General features: G+C 40.8%; 14 protein-coding genes across 14 annotated transcripts; 9 read left to right on the top strand and 5 right to left on the bottom strand.

The window, feature by feature from the left end:
- The first annotated feature begins 3,447 nt into the window (after window positions 1–3,447).
- Window positions 3,448–4,200, top strand: LOC6533172 (endocuticle structural protein SgAbd-6). The gene is made up of 2 exons (XM_002093862.3): window positions 3,448–3,570; window positions 3,655–4,200. Exons 1-2 carry the CDS (start codon window positions 3,559–3,561, stop codon window positions 3,958–3,960), a joined length of 318 nt encoding a protein of 105 aa, XP_002093898.2. The 5' UTR covers window positions 3,448–3,558; the 3' UTR covers window positions 3,961–4,200.
- A 300-nt stretch (window positions 4,201–4,500) lies between these two features.
- LOC26534575 (larval cuticle protein 65Ab1) lies at window positions 4,501–4,779 on the top strand (the record flags this gene model as incomplete). The annotated part of the gene is made up of 1 exon (XM_015194350.2): window positions 4,501–4,779. A coding segment is annotated over one exon (264 nt), but the record flags the coding sequence as incomplete, so codon positions are not given.
- A 573-nt stretch (window positions 4,780–5,352) lies between these two features.
- On the top strand, window positions 5,353–5,824 carry LOC26535124 (larval cuticle protein 65Ag1). The gene is made up of 2 exons (XM_015194349.3): window positions 5,353–5,512; window positions 5,588–5,824. Exons 1-2 carry the CDS (start codon window positions 5,400–5,402, stop codon window positions 5,784–5,786), a joined length of 312 nt encoding a protein of 103 aa, XP_015049835.1. The 5' UTR covers window positions 5,353–5,399; the 3' UTR covers window positions 5,787–5,824.
- An 876-nt stretch (window positions 5,825–6,700) lies between these two features.
- Window positions 6,701–11,130, bottom strand: LOC26536164. Its single transcript, XM_043207018.1, has 6 exons — window positions 11,000–11,130; window positions 10,748–10,933; window positions 9,586–9,794; window positions 8,681–8,795; window positions 7,126–7,293; window positions 6,701–7,050 (listed from the first exon to the last, which is right to left on the bottom strand). The coding sequence occupies exons 1-6, from the start codon at window positions 11,113–11,115 to the stop codon at window positions 6,852–6,854; spliced, it is 993 nt and encodes a 330-aa protein (XP_043062953.1). The 5' UTR covers window positions 11,116–11,130; the 3' UTR covers window positions 6,701–6,851.
- On the top strand, window positions 7,748–8,305 carry LOC6533171 (larval cuticle protein 65Ag1). Its single transcript, XM_002093861.4, has one exon. It carries the CDS (start codon window positions 7,797–7,799, stop codon window positions 8,103–8,105), a length of 309 nt encoding a protein of 102 aa, XP_002093897.1. The 5' UTR covers window positions 7,748–7,796; the 3' UTR covers window positions 8,106–8,305.
- On the top strand, window positions 8,550–9,003 carry LOC6533170 (larval cuticle protein 65Ab1). The gene has a single exon (XM_002093860.4). The coding sequence runs from the start codon at window positions 8,587–8,589 to the stop codon at window positions 8,899–8,901; it is 315 nt and encodes a 104-aa protein (XP_002093896.1). The 5' UTR covers window positions 8,550–8,586; the 3' UTR covers window positions 8,902–9,003.
- On the top strand, window positions 9,378–9,837 carry LOC26535738 (larval cuticle protein 65Ag1). Its single transcript, XM_015194348.3, has 2 exons — window positions 9,378–9,534; window positions 9,601–9,837. Exons 1-2 carry the CDS (start codon window positions 9,419–9,421, stop codon window positions 9,797–9,799), a joined length of 315 nt encoding a protein of 104 aa, XP_015049834.1. The 5' UTR covers window positions 9,378–9,418; the 3' UTR covers window positions 9,800–9,837.
- A 330-nt stretch (window positions 11,131–11,460) lies between the features above and the next one.
- On the bottom strand, window positions 11,461–11,864 carry LOC6533169 (larval cuticle protein 65Ab1). The gene has a single exon (XM_002093859.2). It carries the CDS (start codon window positions 11,825–11,827, stop codon window positions 11,513–11,515), a length of 315 nt encoding a protein of 104 aa, XP_002093895.1. The 5' UTR covers window positions 11,828–11,864; the 3' UTR covers window positions 11,461–11,512.
- Window positions 11,865–12,863: 999 nt separating this feature from the next.
- On the top strand, window positions 12,864–13,291 carry LOC6533168 (larval cuticle protein 65Ab1). The gene has a single exon (XM_002093858.3). The coding sequence runs from the start codon at window positions 12,879–12,881 to the stop codon at window positions 13,233–13,235; it is 357 nt and encodes a 118-aa protein (XP_002093894.3). The 5' UTR covers window positions 12,864–12,878; the 3' UTR covers window positions 13,236–13,291.
- Window positions 13,292–14,295: 1,004 nt separating this feature from the next.
- On the bottom strand, window positions 14,296–14,721 carry LOC6533167 (larval cuticle protein 65Ab1). The gene has a single exon (XM_002093857.3). It carries the CDS (start codon window positions 14,704–14,706, stop codon window positions 14,350–14,352), a length of 357 nt encoding a protein of 118 aa, XP_002093893.3. The 5' UTR covers window positions 14,707–14,721; the 3' UTR covers window positions 14,296–14,349.
- Window positions 14,722–15,456: 735 nt separating this feature from the next.
- On the bottom strand, window positions 15,457–16,017 carry LOC26535774 (larval cuticle protein 65Ag1). The gene is made up of 2 exons (XM_015194346.2): window positions 15,808–16,017; window positions 15,457–15,737 (listed from the first exon to the last, which is right to left on the bottom strand). The coding sequence occupies exons 1-2, from the start codon at window positions 15,933–15,935 to the stop codon at window positions 15,536–15,538; spliced, it is 330 nt and encodes a 109-aa protein (XP_015049832.1). The 5' UTR covers window positions 15,936–16,017; the 3' UTR covers window positions 15,457–15,535.
- Window positions 16,018–17,071: 1,054 nt separating this feature from the next.
- Window positions 17,072–17,675, bottom strand: LOC6533166 (larval cuticle protein 65Ag1). The gene is made up of 2 exons (XM_002093856.3): window positions 17,388–17,675; window positions 17,072–17,290 (listed from the first exon to the last, which is right to left on the bottom strand). The coding sequence occupies exons 1-2, from the start codon at window positions 17,516–17,518 to the stop codon at window positions 17,095–17,097; spliced, it is 327 nt and encodes a 108-aa protein (XP_002093892.1). The 5' UTR covers window positions 17,519–17,675; the 3' UTR covers window positions 17,072–17,094.
- A 1,040-nt stretch (window positions 17,676–18,715) lies between these two features.
- LOC6533165 (endocuticle structural protein SgAbd-6) lies at window positions 18,716–20,397 on the top strand. The gene is made up of 2 exons (XM_002093855.3): window positions 18,716–18,867; window positions 18,933–20,397. The coding sequence occupies exons 1-2, from the start codon at window positions 18,737–18,739 to the stop codon at window positions 19,126–19,128; spliced, it is 327 nt and encodes a 108-aa protein (XP_002093891.3). The 5' UTR covers window positions 18,716–18,736; the 3' UTR covers window positions 19,129–20,397.
- A 695-nt stretch (window positions 20,398–21,092) lies between these two features.
- LOC6533164 (endocuticle structural protein SgAbd-6) lies at window positions 21,093–21,847 on the top strand. The gene is made up of 2 exons (XM_002093854.4): window positions 21,093–21,355; window positions 21,477–21,847. The coding sequence occupies exons 1-2, from the start codon at window positions 21,210–21,212 to the stop codon at window positions 21,664–21,666; spliced, it is 336 nt and encodes a 111-aa protein (XP_002093890.1). The 5' UTR covers window positions 21,093–21,209; the 3' UTR covers window positions 21,667–21,847.
- The last annotated feature ends 362 nt before the right edge of the window (window positions 21,848–22,209 follow it).

Here is a 22,209-nt window from a genome sequence, read left to right as displayed (position 1 = left end):
CATTTTTCCCAAAAGTATGTGAGCGTTAAAAAAATTGTCACTTAAGTTAGTTTAATGCCGAAAAGCTTGTAATTTTATTGTTTTTAGAGCCAATTGTAAGATTATATTTTATATCACGGTAGTTGCTTTAAAAATGTAAAATCTAATATTTGGTATTACAATATACCAAATAATTTTTAATAAAATGTTTTCTTTATTAGAGATTTATTTAATTTAGTTTATAAGATGTTGCCTAAGAGTATGCGACGATTTGTGACTAAATCAGAAAGCAGGTTTGTTGCCTAAGTCATTTGATTTTTTGCCTAAAAATCTAAGACAAATTTCCTTCTTATTTTAAAAACGATAGCTCAAAAAAAAATTATTAAACATTAAAAAATTATAAAATAACTATAAAGGAGTCAAATCTTTTTTCGAATTTTTATTGTCTTCCGCTGATTGTTAATTAATTTCGAATTTAAAAACAATTTTTCTGGTCTCTGTGGCTGAGGCAGTAAATATTATCTTTAATGGTTATTCTAGGCAATAAATCTTTGCATCATCGTCTGTTTTCGGTGTTTCAAGATGCGTTGCATTTGGGCCGCAAAACAAAAAACAAACATATAAAGTCGAAGTATGTGATAAAAAAAATTGTACGCACGATTCTGAATGTCAGGTGTCAGCAGAAGTATTTTTAAACCGTTTCTGCTTTTGCGTGTTTTTAGCTAAATGCAAATATTGCGAAAAACGCTGTTAAATTGATAAAAAGAAATTGAAAGACAACGGCACTGTGACATTTACATATAAACAAGTGATGGTCAGCAGGGGAAGTGGCAGGTGGAGAAGTGCCCTGCTATTAAAACATAGCCATTAACGTTCAAGTGCTAATTTTGCAGACCCAGTTGATGCGACAGTCAAAAATTAGCAAAACAACCAAAAATAAACCGAAAAAGAAACAGAAACCGAAACAGAAACCGAAACCGAGTTCGATTCCTACATAGCCGAGTAGTCCCAAAGACCGGGTTCAAGCCGGTCTGGCCAAGTTTCGAGTGAGGTGCGTGCGAGTTGGCAACGAACAAGAGCCGGGCCAAAACGGCAGCTGAATGGGAGGCGGACAGCTGGTTGGTCAGACGGACGGATGGACAGACGGACGGACAGACGAACAGACGGACAGCAGCAGCAGCATCTGGCGCTGACCTTGAAGACGTAAATGTGAAGACGCATCTACATAAATATCTATTGTATCTCCGGCTCTTTCTGTCTGGCATCGGGCATCTGGTATTTGTGTATTGAAAGCGACAGTCCGAACGAGAAGGCATATCAAAGCTGAAAAACCTGTCGATTGCCATTTGATTAGAACAGTTATGTAAATCATGGTCTATAGGGAAGAACTCAGCCCCAAACTTGTCAAATTTCAACCACACGATAGACAACGCCCCCGCGCACAGAGGCAATCATTTCGATTAGCACGCGTAGCCATCGATCACAGATGGATTAATTATGCAAATCCAGCATGATAAATGCAGCTCGCTGCAGATGCCCTCGAAAAGCTGCGGAAAAGACCCAAATAATAAATATTATGCAGTCACGATTCAGATCCATTTTCAAGGGCCCCCAAATGCCCTCAAGTTCAATTAGTAGGCGGACAGGCGAAATAAATTAAAATGACATTTATTGAACTTCCTTAGTATTAAGTTAAGCTGCGCTGATGTTTAATGTTTAAGGTGACATTTTATTTGTACAGATTTAAAACATGCTGATTTTTAATATACTTGTCTTTCTCGTTAAATATTTATATCTTTTCCATTAAAAGTCTAATTACGAAATGATAGTATGACGTCTTTAAACAAGAAATCATTTTCACACTGCAATTAAATTATGCAATTTCGCTGAATAAACAATGACAACAGACATTTTTTGAATCTGGTTTTGCTTTTGAATGTGCGTATTATACATGTTATACGGATACTATTATTTGATTGATAATATTATTAGGAAAACACAAATTCATTGATTTTTAACGAGCAAGTAAAGAATGTCGAAATGCCAAATTGCAGCTGCCAAAAAATCAAGCAAGATGTTGTGATTTGCAACGACATTTGAGGAAATGCCAGTATCAGTGCACATCACCCTGTCGATGGGTCAGACATTAAGTTGTTGGCACAATTCAATTCAAGTGGAGAAGGAGGCTGTGGCAGAACCGTGGTTGACCGGAGGCCGACCGATGACCAAAGCTAAAACCCGACTGACCGGCTTGAAAGATCCGCTGCTGGGGCTTCTTCATCGGCCTGGTAGCGGTCAACGAAGGTGGCATAAATTGTTAAGCACCAACGGCGACTGCAAAACAAAAAAAAAAAAAAGGAAAAAAACTAAAAGTAAAAATAAACAAAAAGAAAAAGAAAAAGAAAAAAAGCTAGAGTCAGAGATTTAAATTGCATGCGAGCCGTAGTTGTAGGTTATTCGATGTATTTTTTATATATATTTCCAACTGCTTTTGGCTCTTGTTACCGGGCAGGCACATCAATCGAGCGCTGTAAAGGCCGTTGCATATGCCAAAAGTCAACCTGCGGTTCCATCTCCATCCAAAGTCTCATCCATCGTGCACTTTGGCCATCACACATGGCTCAGCTCGTGTTCTTCGTGTCCGCAGCTTGAACTTGCTGCCCTGCCAATTGGCGGCGACAGCACTTGAACTTAGTTAGTCTCCTTCTGGCCACAAAGACGTCGTCGATTTCGGTTCGTTCTGGGTGCCGAGCTGTTCTGGTTATTGTTTCCCATAGTTCTTGGCCCGGTATTACCCCGTAGCTGCCCAATCAGACTGCAACCTTTTCCCCAATGCATCTGCTTGATTCATGAACTTTTTCGAGTTTTCTAAAGCTACCAGTCAGCACTGAAAGAAAACAACTCTGTAATCTCAACTTTGTAAATGTGGTATTATATTCTAGTAAATATTTTGTTTATTTTAATGACTCCTTTTAAAATGATTGCGGATTCATCTACTTACAAAGTTGCACTAAAAGTTGCAATGATTTGTTGTGTTTGGGCGAGGTGCAATACTTTCGGATGAATAAGTATTTTAGGTTTCAATATATATTGCTTATGCTTTAACTACATCCTCTTTGAAATCCTTATTAGTATGTTTGGTATCTTGTTTAAAAAAAAAAATGAAGACAAATTGTTTGCGGATAAATATTCTCACACAATCGCCCTAAAACTTAGAATGCTTTTTCGAGTGTGGGTGAAGAGCAATAATACCTTTCGGATGAGTACACCGCTGCACAAAGCCGCTTTAAATGTTACTTGTCGCAGCGACTTTGGCGACTTTGGTGCTATGCTGGCAATTGAAAAACAGTACAAAAAAATTAAATGGAAATAGTGGAAAACATTTAGCCGGCGACCGCCAGAGCTGCTGAACTAGCGAGCTGCTTGGCTTCTTCCACAATTGTGCAAATTTATGACGTTTGCAAATGCAGCCGCGAGTGCAGTATAAAATGCAGTGGACGCCGATGCAACGCCACCATTAGACAACTGCTAGTTTGTCCAGCCGCATAGGGGAATCCGCAATACCGAGAACCGCTCAACATGATGAAATTGGTATGTCAACTTGGATAAACGAGGCACACCATGCCCAACCATGACCAGGATACGCAAAAGGATATCTAATCTCTCGCCTTGCAGATGCTAGTCGTTAGCTCGATGGCCGTGCTCCTGGCCCTGGCCAGTGCCCGTCCCCAAAATGATGTGGAAGTTCTGGAGTACGAATCGGAGAACACTGGCCTCGGCGGCTACAAGTTCAGCTACAAATTAAGCGATGGCACCAGTCGCACGGAGGAGGGCGTGGTCAACAACGCGGGCACCGACAACGAATCCATATCCATCCGCGGATCCGTCACCTGGGTGGCTCCCGATGGTCAAACCTACACCATTAACTTTGTGGCCGACGAGAACGGTTTTCAGCCGGAGGGCGCCCATCTGCCCAAGTAGATCTTCGCTTCCGAGCAGATCCTGTAAATACCACCAACCCGAAAGAACCCACAACTCCAACCAACCAGCCATACAGTGAGGTGCTAAGGTCCTGTCCGGAGGAGCTGTCCATTGTCCCGTGGCAGCCAATCGGTCAGTCAGTTAGTAAGTCGATCAGTCAGTCAAGTCAGTGTCGTGCATTGTTTTCTGTTTTCCTTGTTACTCGCATTAAAACCGAACTTTCGATTCTCGAAAAAAAAAGTGTGTTCTATAAGTAATTCTCCAGTTCTGGGAAGGATCTCATGCGAAGATCATTGAAATCATTGAGTGTCCAAAATAATATCAATGTTTTTATGAGATATTGTTTTGGTTTATTTATGTTATTTCTATTATATAATATGAGCCCAACAGTTCTTGCTCCATATGCTTTTCAAGCTGCGTAGTCTGATCTATTTCTATATGTGTAGATTACATTTTCATATACATAAATATTAGCTTAATAATATCAAGTTTTAAGCTCAGCTAAGCCGAAACTAGTTTTAATAGTTGTAACTCGATTGAAAACGTCGTAGCCAGAAGAGACAGACTATAAATGAACTGATTATAGGCCCATTTACAGACCCTTACACATTTTTGGAGACTAGCGATGGCACCAGCATCAAACAGGAAGGTTCCCTTAAGAACGTTGGCACTGATCAAGAGGCCGCTGTCGTTCGCGGATCCTTCTCCTGGGTGGATGAGAAGACCGGCGAGAAGTTCACCACCAACTACGTGGCTGATGATAACGGATACCAGCCCGTGGGCGACCACCTGCCCGTGGCTTAAAAATAAATTTAAATGCTTTAAGTTAAATTGGGTTTCCTATTTTTATTGGTTTTTAGATCTTAAAGAGATAGCAAAGAGTATGGTTTTTTTTCTACGATGCTATGCTAGATTCGTTGAAAAGTATGTTACAGACAGAAAGAAGCGTTTATATTCTTGATCAGGATCAACAGCCGAGTCGATCTGGCCATTTCCGTCTGACTGTCCGTATGAACGTCGAGATCTCAGGAACTATAAAAACTAGAAAGTGGAGATTAATGAACATCTGGTTTTGTTCTTAAAAAAAACAATACAAATTTACAGATCTTTTAATACGCGAAACAAAGTAGAGAAGGATTTAAAATCGAGAATCTATCAGGAAATTAAATTTAATAAAACATTAGAACATTTTGCAAGTAAACCATGCTTTTTAGTCTTGTTTGTTTCTATAGTTTTCGTTTAAATTTCCATCTGCATATATATTTGCTGAAATTATGCATTTCAAGTTTTAAGCTTACCTTAGCCGAAACTAGTTTTGATTGTTGTGACGCGAGTGGGCAAAACTTAGGCCAAAAAAGCCGGACTATAAATGAACTGAGAATAGCCTCCTTAACAGCATAGTAATCTTTGAGTCTTCAACGATCAACAACGTCTTCAAAATGAAATTCGCCATCGTCCTGTTCGCCCTCTTCGCTGTGGCCCTGGCTGCTCCATCTGATGTCACCGTCCTGCGATCTGATTCCGAGGTTGGACCCCTCAGCTACAAATTTGGGTAAGTCGACAAAGCGCCTAGATGGCAATGCCAATGCCAGTACTTAACAAGGACTAAACCCTTATTCTCCGACAGTTCGGAGCTCAGCGACGGTACCAAGAAGGACGAGGAGGGTCAGCTGAAGAACGTGGGCTCCGAGCAGGAGGCCATCGTTGTGCACGGCTCCTACTCCTATGTGGCCGATGACGGTCAGACCTACACCGTCACCTACGTCGCCGATGAGAACGGATTCCAGCCCCAGGGTGCCCATCTGCCCGTTGCCCCGGTCGCTTAAGCCATCCAAAGAGTTGAAATAAATTGTTTAGAAAAGAATACGATTTTGTTTGAGTTGAAAAAATGTTGGGGAACAATATTTAAATGTGGAAGGAGAAAGTGTTGGCTGAATTTGCTGTGGAATCGGGTTTTAAATATGTATATATTCCGACATCTACATTTAAAGTCGCAACTAACTTCGCAACACTAAGAACTGAAAAGCAAGGGAATTTCGGTTATTCATGTTTTCGGGATCATCACATTGAAGTGCAGGCAGAGGTTGCTATAACGACTGCATCAAATGCTTCTAATCAAAACAAACGTTTGTATTTTTTTTTAATTTTATTATTTTATTGTCGTTTGCACTTAAACTAGCTGAGGTATCTGATAGTAAGAGAACTTGACGATAGCATTCTCTCTTGTTTTTAAATTCCATTTCCATTAATCCATTTATTTATTTTATTCATCAGCTATTATAGTTTGGGAACCTCTACTGCGTTAGTCGCAAAAATGATTTACTTTCTATAAAGGCGATGTGAATTAATACAACTTCAATAAAGAAATTAACTAATCACTGGTTGAAGGCTTAATTTATTGAATCAAATCTAGCTAGTTAATAAAATGTTTCGTATAATTTTGTAGTTAATATGTTTATTTCATAATCTATAATTTGAAAAAAGTGTTGTCAATATTTTTCAATCGTTTTTGTGCCAGTTATCTTGACCTTGTTATAAATTAAACAACGAACTAAATTCCAATATATGGTAAGGCAACTTATAAATGATCGCTTTCAAATAATTAAGTATGACACAAAACTATTTACAATTTCTAGTAAATAAATTATTGACTAGCCCATAAATATGCTGTTAGAATAAGTAAATATTATAATAGCTGTAGCTTAGTTTTACAAGCTACCAATGTTTTTTATAAACCATATTTTTAGAAAGCAGAATTTAAAAACGATAATTTTTAGTTATTTTTTGTTTTCTTTAATCAATCAGTTGAGGTTTTTTGACTTAGTTCATAATTGAAGGACCTTGCCGTAAATAATTATTAACAAAGATCTTGGTAGTTCTCTTTGGATGGCTTAAGCGACCGGGGCAACGGGCAGATGGGCACCCTGGGGCTGGAATCCGTTCTCATCGGCGACGTAGGTGACGGTGTAGGTCTGACCGTCATCGGCCACATAGGAGTAGGAGCCGTGCACAACGATGGCCTCCTGCTCGGAGCCCACGTTCTTCAGCTGACCCTCCTCGTCCTTCTTGGTACCGTCGCTGAGCTCCGAACTGTCGGAGAATAAGGGTTTAGTCCTTGTTAAGTACTGGCATTGGCATTGCCATCTAGGCGCTTTGTCGACTTACCCAAATTTGTAGCTGAGGGGTCCAACCTCGGAATCAGATCGCAGGACGGTGACATCAGATGGAGCAGCCAGGGCCACAGCGAAGAGGGCGAACAGGACGATGGCGAATTTCATTTTGAAGACGTTGTTGATCGTTGAAGACTCAAAGATTACTATGCTGTTAAGGAGGCTATTCTCAGTTCATTTATAGTCCGGCTCTTTTGGCCTAAGTTTTGCCCACTCGCGTCACAACAATCAAAACTAGTTTCGGCTAAGGTAAGCTTAAAACTTGAAATGCATAATTTCAGCAAATATATATGCAGATGGAAATTAAATCGAAAACTAATGAAAAAAATAAGACTACAAAGCGTGGTTTACTTGGAAAATTAGATATTAATTATAATTTCCTGAAAGGCATATGGAGAAAGTATCTCGATTTTAATTCCTTCTCTACTTTATTCCGCATATTAAAAGATCTGGAAATTCGTTTGAGTATTGGTTTTTAAAGTATAAATACAGATGTTCAATTAACACCTGCTGTCCCCAGATCGAGTCAACCATATATTGGCTTTACGTGCTAATTGCATTAGCTAATGTGTAAGCTTTCGATGCGGCAATCGTATAAAAGACTCCTGCAACCCGCATTTTGTATATCGAAAAAACACGACAACTACTAAGGAACTACCAGTCAAGATGAAGTGCATCCTTGTGTTCGCCTGCCTTTTAATTGCCCTGTGCCTAGCTGCTCCTGCTCCGGATGCAGAGATTGTTAACCAGGTGTCCGATGTCAATGCCGATAGCTATAGCTACAAGTTTGAGACGAGCGATGGCACCAAGCAGGAGCAGCACGGATCACTGAAGAATCTTGGTCCCGAGGACGATGCCTTGCAGGTGGCCGGATCCTATAGCTTCGTGGATCAGGACGGACAGACGCATACCATTAACTACGTGGCGGATGAGAACGGATTCCAACCACAAGGCGAGGATATTCCCCAACTTTGAATCGGAGTGTAAAGTCTATGCCAAAAATAAATAGAATTCGAGTGAAAAAACACGCCGTTTAATCGTTGTAGGTTCAGAAACCAAAATAATGAATACCCTTTTAATATCTAACTCAATTTGAATAAAGGTTTAAAACTATTTTTATGTTGATCCGTAATATATTTTAAGGAAATAGAAACTTCGAATACTTTTTAAGAAAATCTTGAATGCATTTCATTTTTTAATCCATAGATAAAAGAAAGTGTGAGCTGTTACTATAAAAACATTTAACATTGCATCGCAGAATCACTCGATCTTAGACTGAAACAATCAACTGATCATACTCCTTGCTAGAGTATTATAATGTGAATAGAGTCATTTGCATTTTGTTTAGTCTAGAGCTACTTTTGACTTTTGCATTTTTCGAATGCCGGCGTATATAAGCCCCCACCCAGCTGCAGTGGAGCATCAGACAGTCATCAACTTCCTATCCAGCTCCAACATGAAGTTCCTCTTCGTATTCGTCGCCCTCTTAGCCATGGCCTTGGCCCGCCCCAACGACGTCGTGGTCCTAAAGAGTGATTCCGATGTCGGACCAGACACGTGGAGCTCCGACGTGGAGACTAGCGATGGCACCAGCATCAGCCAGAAAGGTGTTTTGAAGAACGCTGGCACTGAACACGAGGCCGCTGTCGTTCACGGATCCTTCTCCTGGGTGGATGAGAAGACCGGCGAGAAGTTCACCATCAACTACGTGGCTGATGAAAACGGATACCAGCCCGTGGGCGCCCATCTGCCCGTGGCCCCAGTTGCTTAAGATGATTCCGAACACGATCAAAATATTAATAATAAATCAAAATGCTTTAAATTAAATTGGATTTAATGGTTTTTGTATCTTACATGTATTTTTATGGTTTAATTTCAAGAAGATTTTCCATGGTATAAACAATTATCTGCGCAGTGAATATTTAGGGGTTCAAAAGAAAACCATTTTGAGCAATGAGTACGTACATTATAAATAAGAGAAACCCGATATAAATATGAAACAAGAAAACATCAAACGAAATGTCAAAAGTGAGGGCGTGGCAGTTTTGGGCTTTTAACGATAACAGGAATGATTAGACTAGCAATTAACAATCTTAAAAATATTTATACATTTTTTGTTGTATTTTGTATAAACATGCAAAAAATATTTTCATCTCTCTATTCCACTTTACGCTGATCAACTAAACTAAACTAGTTTAGTCTAAATGAGCTGACTATAAAATCACGAACATTTCAGGTTTACCTGCATAGTAATCTTTGAGTCTTCAACGAGCTACAACATCTTCAAAATGAAATTCGCCATCGTCCTGTTCGCCCTCTTCGCTGTGGCCCTGGCTGCTCCTTCTGATGATGTCGTCCTGAAACAAGAATTCGATAATATTGGAGTCGATGGCTTTAATTATGCGTAAGTCCCTAATGCGCCTTGGTGCCAATGCCAGTATTTAACAAGGATTACCCTGTTCTCCAACAGTTTCGAGACCAGCAATGGTATTGCTGCTCAGGAGCAGGGTCAGCTGAAGAACGCTGGCACGGAACTGGAGGCCCTCGCCGTCAAGGGTTCCTTCTCCTTTGTGGCCGATGATGGCCAGACCTACACCGTCAACTACATCGCCGATGAGAACGGATTCCAGCCCCAGGGTGCCCATCTGCCCGTTGCCCCCACCGCTTAGGCCATCCAAAGAGTTAAAATAAATTGTTTATAAAAGAATTTGATTTTGTTAGTTTTAAAAAATTTGTTGCGGAACATTTTCAAATGTGTAGGAAGAAAGTGTTGGCGCAATTGGGTATGTAATCAGGTTTCTTATTTTATAAGTGTGTTTTGCCAGTTCAGTTGTTCCCGTTATCGTTAAAAAGTATGTAACAGCCAGGAGAAAGCGTTTCCGACCATATAAAGTATAAAGTATTGATCAATAGCCGAGTCGATCTGGCCATGTCCGTCTGTCAGTTTGTCCGGCTGTCCGCATGAACTTCGAGATCTCAGGAACTATAAAAGCTAGAAAGTTCAGATTAAGCATGCAGACTTCAGAGACATAGGCGCATGTTGCCACGCCTACTCTAACGCCCAAAAACTGCCCAAAGCTGCCACCGCCACATTTTTAAAAAACGTTTTGATATTTGTTTACTTTTTTTTGTTAGTCTTAACTTTCTCTCGATATACCAAACATCTTTTTGCCACGCCCACACTAACTGAAAAACTAAAACAAACGGGCAGGGTTGAAATTTTTTCTTCGCACTTCCACTGGTAATGGGTATCTGATAGTCGGGGAACTCTTTTGTTTTGTTTTGTTAGATAGATCGGGGTTTTCTTATTTAAACGGTCCTTTACATCTTTCAAAATATCTTATAATTAAATCACAAATATTTGAAGTAAGATCTAACTAGAACTTGGATTGATTTCCGTGGCATTCCCGACTTGTGATGTATGTATGTACGTACTTGTTCAAAAAGGTTTTCTTAGTGAATTCTTCACTGGACAGATAATTGTTTATCCAATGGAAAATCTAGTTGAAATTAAGCCATATAAATACACGTAAGATCTTAAAACCATTAAAACAGCGAATACAATTTAATTTAAAGAATTTTGATTTATTTTTAACCATTTGATTTTTAAAACATCTTAAGCAACGGGCAGATGGGCACCCTGGGGCTGGAATCCGTTCTCATCGGCGATGTAGGTGACGCTGATGGACTGGCCATCTGGGGCCGTGTAGGAGTAGGAACCCTGGACGTTGAGGACATGCTCGTCTCCGATATCCTTCAGCTGACCCGCCTCCTGAGCAGCAATACCATTGCTGGTCTCGTAACTGTCGGAGAATGGTGTAATCCTTGTTAAATACTGGCATTGCCATCCAGGCGCATTAGGGACTTACGCATAATTATAGCCATCGACTCCAATATTATCCGAATCATATTTCAAGACGACATCATCAGAAGGAGCAGCCAGGGCCACGGCGAAGAGGGCGACGAAAACGAAGAGGAACTTCATGTTTGAGCTGGATAGAGAGTTGATGACTGTCTGATGCTCCACTGCAGCTGGGCGGGGCTTATATACGCTAGAATTCACGAAATGCAAAAGTAGTTTTAGAATTAGCAAAATGCAAATGAGTCTATTCACGTTATAATACTCTAGCAAGGAGTATTATCAGTTATATGATTCAGTGTAAGATCGATCGAATTACGATCCTATGTTAAATGTGTACGGTTTAATACTATTGAAATTTTGTTTTTAACCAGAGTATGAATATTGGCTTATTTTGTACATATTTTTTTTTTTTAATAATTAATGACTAAAATATAGTCAAATAAAAGAAGATGTAAAATTCAAAAACATATTTGAAGCATTTTGATTTATTTTTAACTCTTTAATCGATATCGGAAACATCTTAAGCAACTGGGGCCACGGGCAGATGGGCGCCCACGGGCTGGTATCCGTTCTCGTCAGCCACGTAGTTGATGGTGAACTTCTCGCCGGTCTTCTCATCCACCCAGGAGAAGGATCCGTGAACGACAGCGGCCTCGTGTTCAGTGCCAGCGTTCTTCAAAACACCTTTCTGGCTGATGCTGGTGCCATCGCTAGTCTCCACGTCGGAGCTCCACGTGTCTGGTCCGACATCGGAATCACTCTTCAGGACCACGACGTCGTTGGGGCGGGCCAAGGCCATGGCGAAGAGGGCGACGAATACGAGGAGGAACTTCATGTTGGAGCTGGATAGAAAGTTTATGACTGTCTGATGCTCCACTGCAGCTGGGCGGGGGCTTATATACGCCGGCATTCGAGAAATGCAAAAGTCATAAGTAGCTCTAGATTTAACGAAATGCAAATGACTCTATTTACATTATAATACTCTAGCAAGTAGTATGTATGGTCAGTTGTTTGTTTCAGTCTAAGATCCATTGATTCTACTGATCAACATAAAAATATTTTTAAGCCTTTATTGAAATTGAGTTAGATATTAAAAATGTATTCAGTATTTTGGCTTCTGAACTTAATTCGATTTAACGGCTTGTTTTTTCACACGGACTTAGACTTATATATAATAATAAATATGTATATAATATTTATCTGCCACGTAGTTGTTTTGATTGTTGTAACTTAAGCCAAAAGAGCCGTACTATAAATCAACTGAGAATAGGATCTACAATGTCTTCAAAATGAAAGTCGCCATCGGTCTGTTCGTCCTCTTATCTGTGTCCCTGGCTGCCTTGGCCGATGGGGGTGACCGTCTGCCCGATCAGCCCCCCAGAACAGAGAGCTGTTCTATGTATAATGGGTTGTAGTTGATTATTGAATAAACGCGGCAAAAAAATTTAACTCAAAATCTTCTTTTCATTTGAAGTAAAAGCATATCTACAAAATGGATTGATTTCCTTGAATTCTAATATGCTCCAATGATAATTATTGGACATTTGATTATTTTTTTGAAAAAAATGGTCAACAAAGGGCGGAATTTAAATAATAAAAGGAGGACTGAAAACAAACTCTAGATTGCTCAAAGATCAGCGACCGGTGGATCCACCCTGTTCATCTCCATCCAACCGCATCCATCGGATGCAGGCGGTCGGGCGACAATAGTTAAAGCTATCAGGTCCAGTTTGACCGGAAACAATGCTGAAATAACGATGCGCTCACTCTCGCAGCCGATCTACATAAATATTAGCAGAACTCATTCGCGATCCGCCGGATTCGATGCCACCTTTGACTTTTGCATTTCGCGAATTCTGGTGTATATAAGCCCCCGCCCAGCTGCAATGGAGCATCAGACAGTCAGCAACTTTCTATCCAGCTCCAACATGAAGTTCCTCTTCGTATTCGTCGCCCTCTTCGCCATGGCCTTGGCCCGCCCCAACGACGTCGTGGTCCTGAAGAGTGATTCCGATGTCGGACCAGACACATGGAGCTCCGACGTGGAGACTAGCGATGGCACCAGCATCAGCCAGAAAGGTGTTTTGAAGAACGCTGGCACTGAACACGAGGCCGCTGTCGTTCACGGATCCTTCTCCTGGGTGGATGAGAAGACCGGCGAGAAGTTCACCATCACCTACGTGGCTGACGAGAACGGATACCAGCCCGTGGGCGCCCATCTGCCCGTGGCCCCAGTTGCTTAAGATGTTTCCGATATCGATCAAAGAGTTAAAAATAAATCCAAATGCTTTAAATTAAATTGGGCTCGCTGTTGTTAATGGTTTTTAGATCTTAAAGATATTGCAAAGAGTGTGGTCAGATGCTTGCTAATCTAAGATCGATCGATTCTATGTTAAATGTTTACTGTTTGAAACTGATTATTTTTGAAAAATTTTCTTAAGACATATACGTTTGGCTTACTTTGTAGAGAAAAATATTCATTAGTCTTTAGTCACTCTGTCTTTTAAATGGTTTGTCCAAGTATATGAGTGACATTATGATTAAAGAGTATAAAGTCATCATTATGGCAATGGTGATTTATGGCAATGGTAATTTCTTTTACTAGAGTAAAAGAAGTTAATTCAATTGAGTAAATTTAAAGGACAAATAAAATGCTGAAAGAAAGCAATAAATGGCTAAAAATTAGTGTAAGAACAAGGGAGAACGCTATAGTCGAGCTGCCCAACTATCAGATACCCGTTACCCGTTACTCGTGCGAACGAGAAATTAGAAAATTTTTTGGAAAATCGGTTGAAACTGAAAATAAAAATTCAAAATTGTTCATAAATGTGGGCGCGACAGTTTTGGGCGGTTTGTGGTCGAGACTAATCTCAACTTTCTAGCTTTAATAGTTCCTGAGATCAAGGCGGACAGACATATAGAGAGACAGAGAGACGGAAGGACGGACGGAAGGACAGACAGGCGGACAAGCGGATTTATCCAAATCGACTCGCATCGATCTTGATCACGAATTTATATACTGCCGGTTACAATGTAAAACAATGTAAAAATTATAATTTAATAAATTTGTTATGTTTTGTTTATTAACAAAATTAATGAAAATTTCCGAATTGCAGTCTTAGGATAATAATTAAGATAATTAAGATGTAACCTATTGCCTACTACTAAACACCATCCTGCCATTTAATAACATGTTGTTAATTAATTCTCCTATCCATCCTACACTAATTAAGCAAGGGCATTTGACAATCAGTATTCTTTTTAGCAGCTCCCCAAATGTGAATAAAATAAAAACCGATACGATTATTTGCAATTAACAATCAATTTATTTTAGTTCGTGTTGTGATCAAGGACAGTTTAAGCAACTGGGGCCACGGGCAGATGGGCGCCCACGGGCTGGTATCCGTTCTCGTCAGCCACGTAGTTGATGGTGAACTTCTCGCCGGTCTTCTCATCCACCCAGGAGAAGGATCCGTGAACGACAGCGGCCTCGTGTTCAGTGCCAGCGTTCTTCAAAACACCTTTCTGGCTGATGCTGGTGCCATCGCTAGTCTCCACGTCGGAGCTCCATGTGTCTGGTCCGACATCGGAATCACTCTTCAGGACCACGACGTCGTTGGGGCGGGCCAAGGCCATGGCGAAGAGGGCGACGAATACGAAGAGGAACTTCATGTTGGAGCTGGATAGAAAGTTGCTGACTGTCTGATGCTCCATTGCAGCTGGGCGGGGGCTTATATACACCAGAATTCGCGAAATGCAAAAGTCAAAGGTGGCATCGAATCCGGCGGATCGCGAATGAGTTCTGCTAATATTTATGTAGATCGGCTGCGAGAGTGAGCGCATCGTTATTTCAGCATTGTTTCCGGTCAAACTGGACCTGATAGCTTTAACTATTGTCGCCCGACCGGCTGCATCCGATGGATGCGGTTGGATGAAGATGAACAGGGTGGATCCGCCGGTCGCTGATCTTTGAGCAATCTTTCAGTCCTTTTTTTATTATTTAAATTCCGCTGAAGAATGCCTAATGCTACAACAAATGCATGCTAATAATGAAAACGGGTTTGAGGTAATATTAGCACACTGCGGATTTGTTTACTGTTTGGCTTTATCTCATATAGCATATGCACTCACTTATAACTTATGTATTTTAAAGTAGTTCATGTACCTAAGCGGGCGGTTAATGGGGAACTCTTTACATTGTGCCAATTATGTGTAAGTATTTATTGATCAAATCAATATTATTTTAAATCTGGCAACTGAAAATTAATAATTATACTATATATAGATAGTATCTCAGCAACTCAAAGAAATGATTATAAGATGGGTAATTCAATGCACTTAAGACCTCTGTTGACAAAAAAATAATCAAATGGCCAATAATTAACATTGGAGCATATTAGAATTCAGGGAAATCAATCCATTTTGTAGATATGCTTTCACTTTAAATGAGTAGAAGACATTGAGTTCGATTTTTTGCCGCGTTTATTTAATAATCAACTAGAAACCATTATACATAGAACAGCTCTCGGTTATTCGTATCCACTTAGTTGCCAATGGGCACATTGGGCAGATGGGCACCCTCGGGCTGGAATCCGTTCTCATCGGCGATGTAGTTGACGGTGTAGGTCTGACCGTCATCGGCCACGAAGGAGTAGGAGCCGCGCACCACGATGGCCTCCTGCTCGGTGCCCACGTTCTTCAGCTGACCTTGCTCCTCGTGCTTCTTGCCATCGCTGGTCTCCAGACTGTGGGAGAATGGGTATTTAATCCTTGGATAATCCTGGGGCTGCCCTGGCTGGAATTTGATAGACTTACGCGAAGTTGTAGCCCTCGGGCTGGACGTCGGACTCCAGGCGCAGGACGGTGGCATCCGCATCGGAAGTGGGGGCGGCCAGGACGACGGCGAAGAGGGCGGCGAAGACGATGGCAATTGCGCACTTCATGGTGATTTTTGTTTGGTTAAGGATTCGATGGGAACTTGCGATCGCACGGCTAGTCAACGTTACTTGATTTGTGATGTTTATGGCCCTGTCCGAGCGTTTATATAGTCGGATCGGAGGCCGACAATAGAAGAAAAGTTAGTCGAAAATAAAAATGACTAATTACACGCCGAGCACCAAAGCCAAACAAAATTGGCTTGAAAAACGCACAAAAACACTATGAAAAAAATCACAACAACCATACGAAGACGCAGATAATAACGTAACACAAAAACTTCTAAGGCAAACAAATCGACGCCGTTTTTAGGAAATACTTCATCATCATTTGCATTTTTCGTGAATCAATCAATCCAATCGCTTCCAAGTCGAAGACAACAAGCCAAACATTTTTGATAATCCATGGGTATTCATATCTTGTGGCAGAGCGGGGCGGCTGGCTTGCCCTCCAGCAAGAGAAGCAACATGTCCAGGAATGGCAGGTGAATCGAATTTAAACTCGGTTTCAGGTTTTAGATTCATAGTTGTCAGTAAAAAAGTTAAAATTATGCACTTGTTGACTTCCCTAAATAAAAATAGAATAAACTGGATATTTTAAAACGTGCAAAATATTTGCAGTAAAAATAATTGGTTAAAAGTTTACTACTCGTAAAACCAAAATACAAATAATTGTATTATAATGGAGTCCAGACTTAAGCGACTTAAGTTTATAACATTTTAAAAGGTATAATATAAGCGGTATATACATATCAACTACAAACAATTTTATTAAATATTAAAAAAAAATTTTTTATTGATAAAGACTATTAATGATTAGCTTTAAGCTTAAAGGTTTAAATTGATAAAACAAAGGCGTGATGTTTTATGAATTTAAGTCATTAAGCTAAAACCTAAGCACAAATAATCCTTATCTAAACTTTTTTAATATTTATATTGGAAAACCTTACCTTCTTTATGAAACCCCTTATGTCAAAACTTTAATACAACAATGAGCATTACGATAAAGTTGCTCCAGTCCCAAAACCAAGAGTACACAGTAAGAATTGAAATGAATGATGTGACTTTAATATTACAATGTTCTTCAGACGAAACTTAAACATAGTTAACACATTTGCGCTGAATGGGAACTTGATTGGCGAATGACTTTCAATCGGATTCCTTGGGATTACTGAACGGGCCTGGGCAGATGGGCACCCTCGGGCTGGAAACCGTTCTCATCGGCCAGGTACTGGATGCTGTACGTCTGACCATCGTCACCCACATAGGCATAGGATCCGCGGACCACGAGGGCTTCGTGGTCGGTGCCCACGTCCTTCAGCTGGCCTTCCTCCTGGTGTGACTTTCCATCGCTCGTCTCCACGCTAAATGAAACCAGAAACCGGTTAGCAAACGACCTTGACACAGTTGCATATCTGGAAATCTGGCCAACTGGCAATCTGTTGAGCGACAACCACTTACGCGAACTTGTAGCCCTCGGCCAGGACATCGCTGTCGAATCGCAGCACCTGAGCATCCTGCTGGATGGCTGGAGGAGCGGCCAGGGCGCTGGCAAGGAGACAGGTGAAGGCGATGGCGATGGTGAACTTCATCTTGCTGCTGGATGTGGCTGATGGGGATAAGTGGCTCAAGTGATGGGCTCGAGGAGTTTGCAGACAATGCTTGCAATTCCCTCGTCGAGTGGCGAATTTATACTCCTTCGGCCATGTAATGCAATGCGTGTAAATGGCAATTACGGGAGCAAAAGAAACCGAGATCCAAAAAAAAAAATCAAAAAAAAAAAGTGAGAGTGGGAGTGGGAGAAACCAGTTTGTCGTTTTGTTTCCTTTGACCCACACTGGTTACCTAACCAGTTGCTGGATGCTGTGGCTCGGCTTTGGCTGCTTTGCGATTGATTGATTGCCCAGCGACAAGATACACAGATTTCATTTGTCTTCAACAAATTAACTACAAAGTGCGCCCTGCCCAGGCCATGAATTGCGTTAGTTGGTCTTACAAATAGTCAATAAACTGAGAAATTGGGTCACAACGAATTTGGCTCAAGTGCAGGCGAAATGCTCGGCCTAATAAAAAGTTGTTGCCATTTCCCATTTCAATGTCACTCGAATACAGTTTTTCAAGAGTTTTCAAAAGCTTTTAATTTATTTTAACATAATTTATTGCTTTCAGTTGACTAGTTGTCACAGAAAAGTATGGCACGTTATTGTGCTAGGTTAGAAAAACCCCCAAAATTCTTCTTTAAGACTTAAAACCAGAATTCTGATAAAATATATTTTTCAGACCTTAACTTTTTTGGTTACCCTTTTAAATTAAATTCTTAAAATCAGAATGTTTTCAAATATTTAATGTTTTTAGATCTTTATAAATTACTCAGTCAATACAGTTGGGGACTAGAAATTCATTGAAATATGTCATTGTGAATCCGATAAAAACTATTAGCAAAAACCATTCAAAAACACGTGTTTTCCACGCTATTAGAACCCTTTGTTTATCATTTTCAAAGCTTCAAAAGTTTCAGAAACATATGTACAAATACCGCCTGAAGCGAATGTAGAGGGTTAAGGCAACACCATTTGAACTTTTTGGAGCGTCTTCGCCTCAAATCGTTTGCTTTCAATTTCATTTGGACTTGATTTGCCAGCTTTTTGCCTGCCACTCGAGTCATTTGGATATTCGCATTTTATTACACACTCCGTTAATTAGCCGGAGTTTTGCGTTGGGCTTTGTATGGATTGCAGGTGGATATATTCAACGGCCTTTGCGCAATCCGAGTTAGTCGCATGCGCGGATCGCCAAAGGACAGGTGACAAATGGCGGGACTAACACTGCTGTTCGGCCTAATCCTGGCCAGCTTCTGCGCGTGCTCCTCAAATGCCGCCGATACCGCCCAGATACTGAGATACGACAATGAAAACTTGGACAGCGATGGCTATGCCTTCTCGTAAGTAGGTGGTTCAGGGTCAATATCAAGTTTGGAATTAGTTGCTTATACACATCTCCCCGCAGATTTGAGACTAGCGATGGTATCTCGCGCGAGGAGAGAGCCACACTGAAAAATCCTGGTACTCCCGAGGAGGCAATCGCCGTCCAGGGCAGCGTCAATTGGGTGGGACCCGATGGTGTCCACTATAAGCTGAACTATCTGGCCGATGAGAACGGTTTTCAGGCTCAGGGCGAACATCTTCCGCAGGTGGAGCACTGATCACGTGATAGCTTTGGACTTTGTTGAAAGAGAAAAAAGAATAAACAAAAGCAAAAAAACCACCGAATAGGTAAAGTAGGCGGGTAGACAATAGAAATGAAATACATAATAATAAAATATACACACATAAATGTATATATCTATATGGCTGGGCATAAATTTTCACCCATCGAAAATTGAATTGTATTCTAGGCAGGGAATTAGCATATACATTTGTATCTTCCCAAAAACCCGTTTGCTCTTCGCGCCTGAATTGTGTGCGGTAATCGACTAGCTGCAATCTCCGATCCCCCGATCTGCGATCTCCAATCTGCGGGAGCTGACCAAACCGGTTCTATAAACGCCAAAAAGCATCCAAAAATAAAAAAAAGGTTGCCAAAAAGCGAACAACAATTAAAGAAGCCACAATGCTGCCAACGAAAGTGAGAATTCCGGGTAAAAAAGGGCATTTTAAGGCAATTAACCTAAGCTCCTCTCATTTATCAATCGTAAAATGCAAAATAATTGGTCCTTTCCCAGCCTAGACATATCACTTTACACCGTCGGAAAAAAATACATTATACTTCGGTGAATTTATAAACTCCGTTTTAATTATCTGAAGAATTTGATATTGCAGGTATAAAAATAAGTATAACTAAACAAAGATTAAAACCTTGAAATTCCATTTAACTGCTCAAACAATAAAAAAGGTTTATGCAAACAAATTCTAAAAGTTATGCACTTTTGACATTACTCGACTTCTTGCTGTGTACCCGCCACAGATTACTGAATGATTTATAACGCCCGAAAATGACCAGCAGTGACATTACGCATACGCCCAGTTGTATTGTGGTATTGTAGGGCATGCATAGTAGAGCCATAGTCGACTGAGCTTGGTATTGGCTTTTGTTGTCTGGTTAGCTGGTAAAAAATCGTTTTTATTTTATTGACTAAGGTCATCAACCAACACTCTGGCTGCTGACTATGGAGATGGAGATGGCGATGGAGATGATGATGATGAGCCGCGTAATCTTGAATCTCTCGTGCCGCATCTTCACTTGAACAGCAAATGCAGCTGACAGGCAGTGGCGGTGGAGGTTTTCGTTTCAATTCGATTCGATTCAAGATTTTTGGAGGTTAAAGCGCCCAGCCTTAATCGGAAATTGTGTCAGCAGTTTACAGAGCTCACTGCGGAAATGCTTCGAAATGCTTTACCCGAAAAATTTGCAGCTCTGCAGTTGGATAATTCAAGAATTACATTTATGAGGAAATACACGCTGAATAAGCAGAGATTACGTGTTTATATGGTGGGCAATTAAATCTCAAGCTCATGGGAATTCCAAGATTCCATGAATTGACTTCTTCTTCCCGTTCTTTGCTTAATTTCCTAAACATATTTTAAGTGGTTAAGTTGTATTCACTTCCTCACTGCTCACTGCTCACATCTCTTTGGTATTAAACATCCAACCCATTTTGCTTTGTCTTGTCTACGATAATCTTTTTCATCACAATTTGTTGATAAGTGCAAACATAGCCATTGACCTATTGCCATAGATTCAAATGTATATATGTCTGTGTACTTGTAGACAAACACGCGCATTGACCACATATTTGTTTTCTTTTTTAAGCGGCCCAAACATTTCATTATCACTTGCTCCATCATCTTCAGCTCTGATTTTACTTTCAGCTCCCGTGGCGAGGCAATTGAGATGAGATTCGAGAGCACATCAAACGCTTAATGGTCTTTAAGTTTTTTTTTTTTTTTGGCTTGTTCAATTAAAAGCTTAAGATACTCACGCTGCCATACAGTTGCCTTCAATTATATGCGTATGAGTAGATAATTGTGTTAGCATTTAAGGTGTTTGTTATGGGCCACCTAAACTTCACGGATCACATAAGTGTGGGTAACTGAGTGTGTGTTGGGCTCGTAGCACTTGGAGTTTCAGCCCGGCCAGTTATAAATAGCCCAACACTCATTACAGGGAGCCACATTACTTGTTAGTGCCTAATTGTGATAACTACCGGAGCGTGCAGTACCCACTGAAGTCCCAAACTCAGCCAGGATCTTTTGAAAAGTCTCTACTAAATCAATCCAACTCAGCATGCACTCCTCCAGCATCTGTGTCCTCGCCATTTGTGCCTTCGTTTTGGTCTCCTCCATTGGAGCTGCTCCTCTGGACGACTCCCAACATGCCACCATCCTGAGATACGACAACGACAACATTGGCACTGATGGCTACAACTTCGGGTGAGTTACAAGGACACTGCCAGGGATAATCACCCGGATTGCAACTTTACACTCGATAAATTATGATAACAGATAACAGAATGAAAGAAATAAAGTGCATGATTTTTTTTTTGGATTACAGGTATGAGACCAGTGATGGTGTCACCCGCCAGGAGCAGGCTGAGCTCAAGAACGCCGGCACCGACCAGGAGGCGCTCAGTGTGCGCGGCTCCGTCAGCTGGGTGGCTCCCGATGGCCAGACCTACACCCTGCACTACATTGCCGATGAGAACGGTTTCCAGCCCCAGGGCGACCATCTGCCCCACAACTAAGTATTACCACTTGGTGTAGTCACTATCTGAATCAGTATTTCTTCATGTTGTAACAAAACAAAATTCAGGGTTTTAAAGTAATGTTTAATGTTTACTCCAATGATCATGTTCCATTTTAAATATAGTCGATATCAGTACATAAATAAATCAATCGTATTGTTTGATTATTTGATTATCTAAATCAAAATCTTTTGCGATCAAAAGAGTCCCTTGAACCCGGATCAGTAGACGAGCACTATGCTAAATATAGTATTTACAGTAGGGCTACATAAATGAAAAGAAAAGTATGACGCAAGAGGTGGAAGAACTGGGTGCCTGTTCTCCTCACATAATCCATACGCACCGTTGAACGTCGAAATGCGGTGTGTGTGTCGTTTAGTCTCATCTCGTCTGGCGACTTTGCCTGGACGGCCTTCGGTTGGCAGAAACTTGCAAATTTTTGGCACAGCCAAACATGTTTGGGTTTTTGTTGTCTTTGTAATTAATACATAATTAAAGTGGCGCATATTGAAAAATGTGCGAGGGATCTGGCCACAAATGAAA

The sequence above is a fragment of the Drosophila yakuba genome, chromosome 3L (genome assembly GCF_016746365.2).
Source record: "Drosophila yakuba strain Tai18E2 chromosome 3L, Prin_Dyak_Tai18E2_2.1, whole genome shotgun sequence".
NCBI classification, from domain to species: Eukaryota; Metazoa; Arthropoda; class Insecta; order Diptera; family Drosophilidae; genus Drosophila; species Drosophila yakuba.
This window is presented reverse-complemented; position numbering and strand designations above follow the sequence as displayed.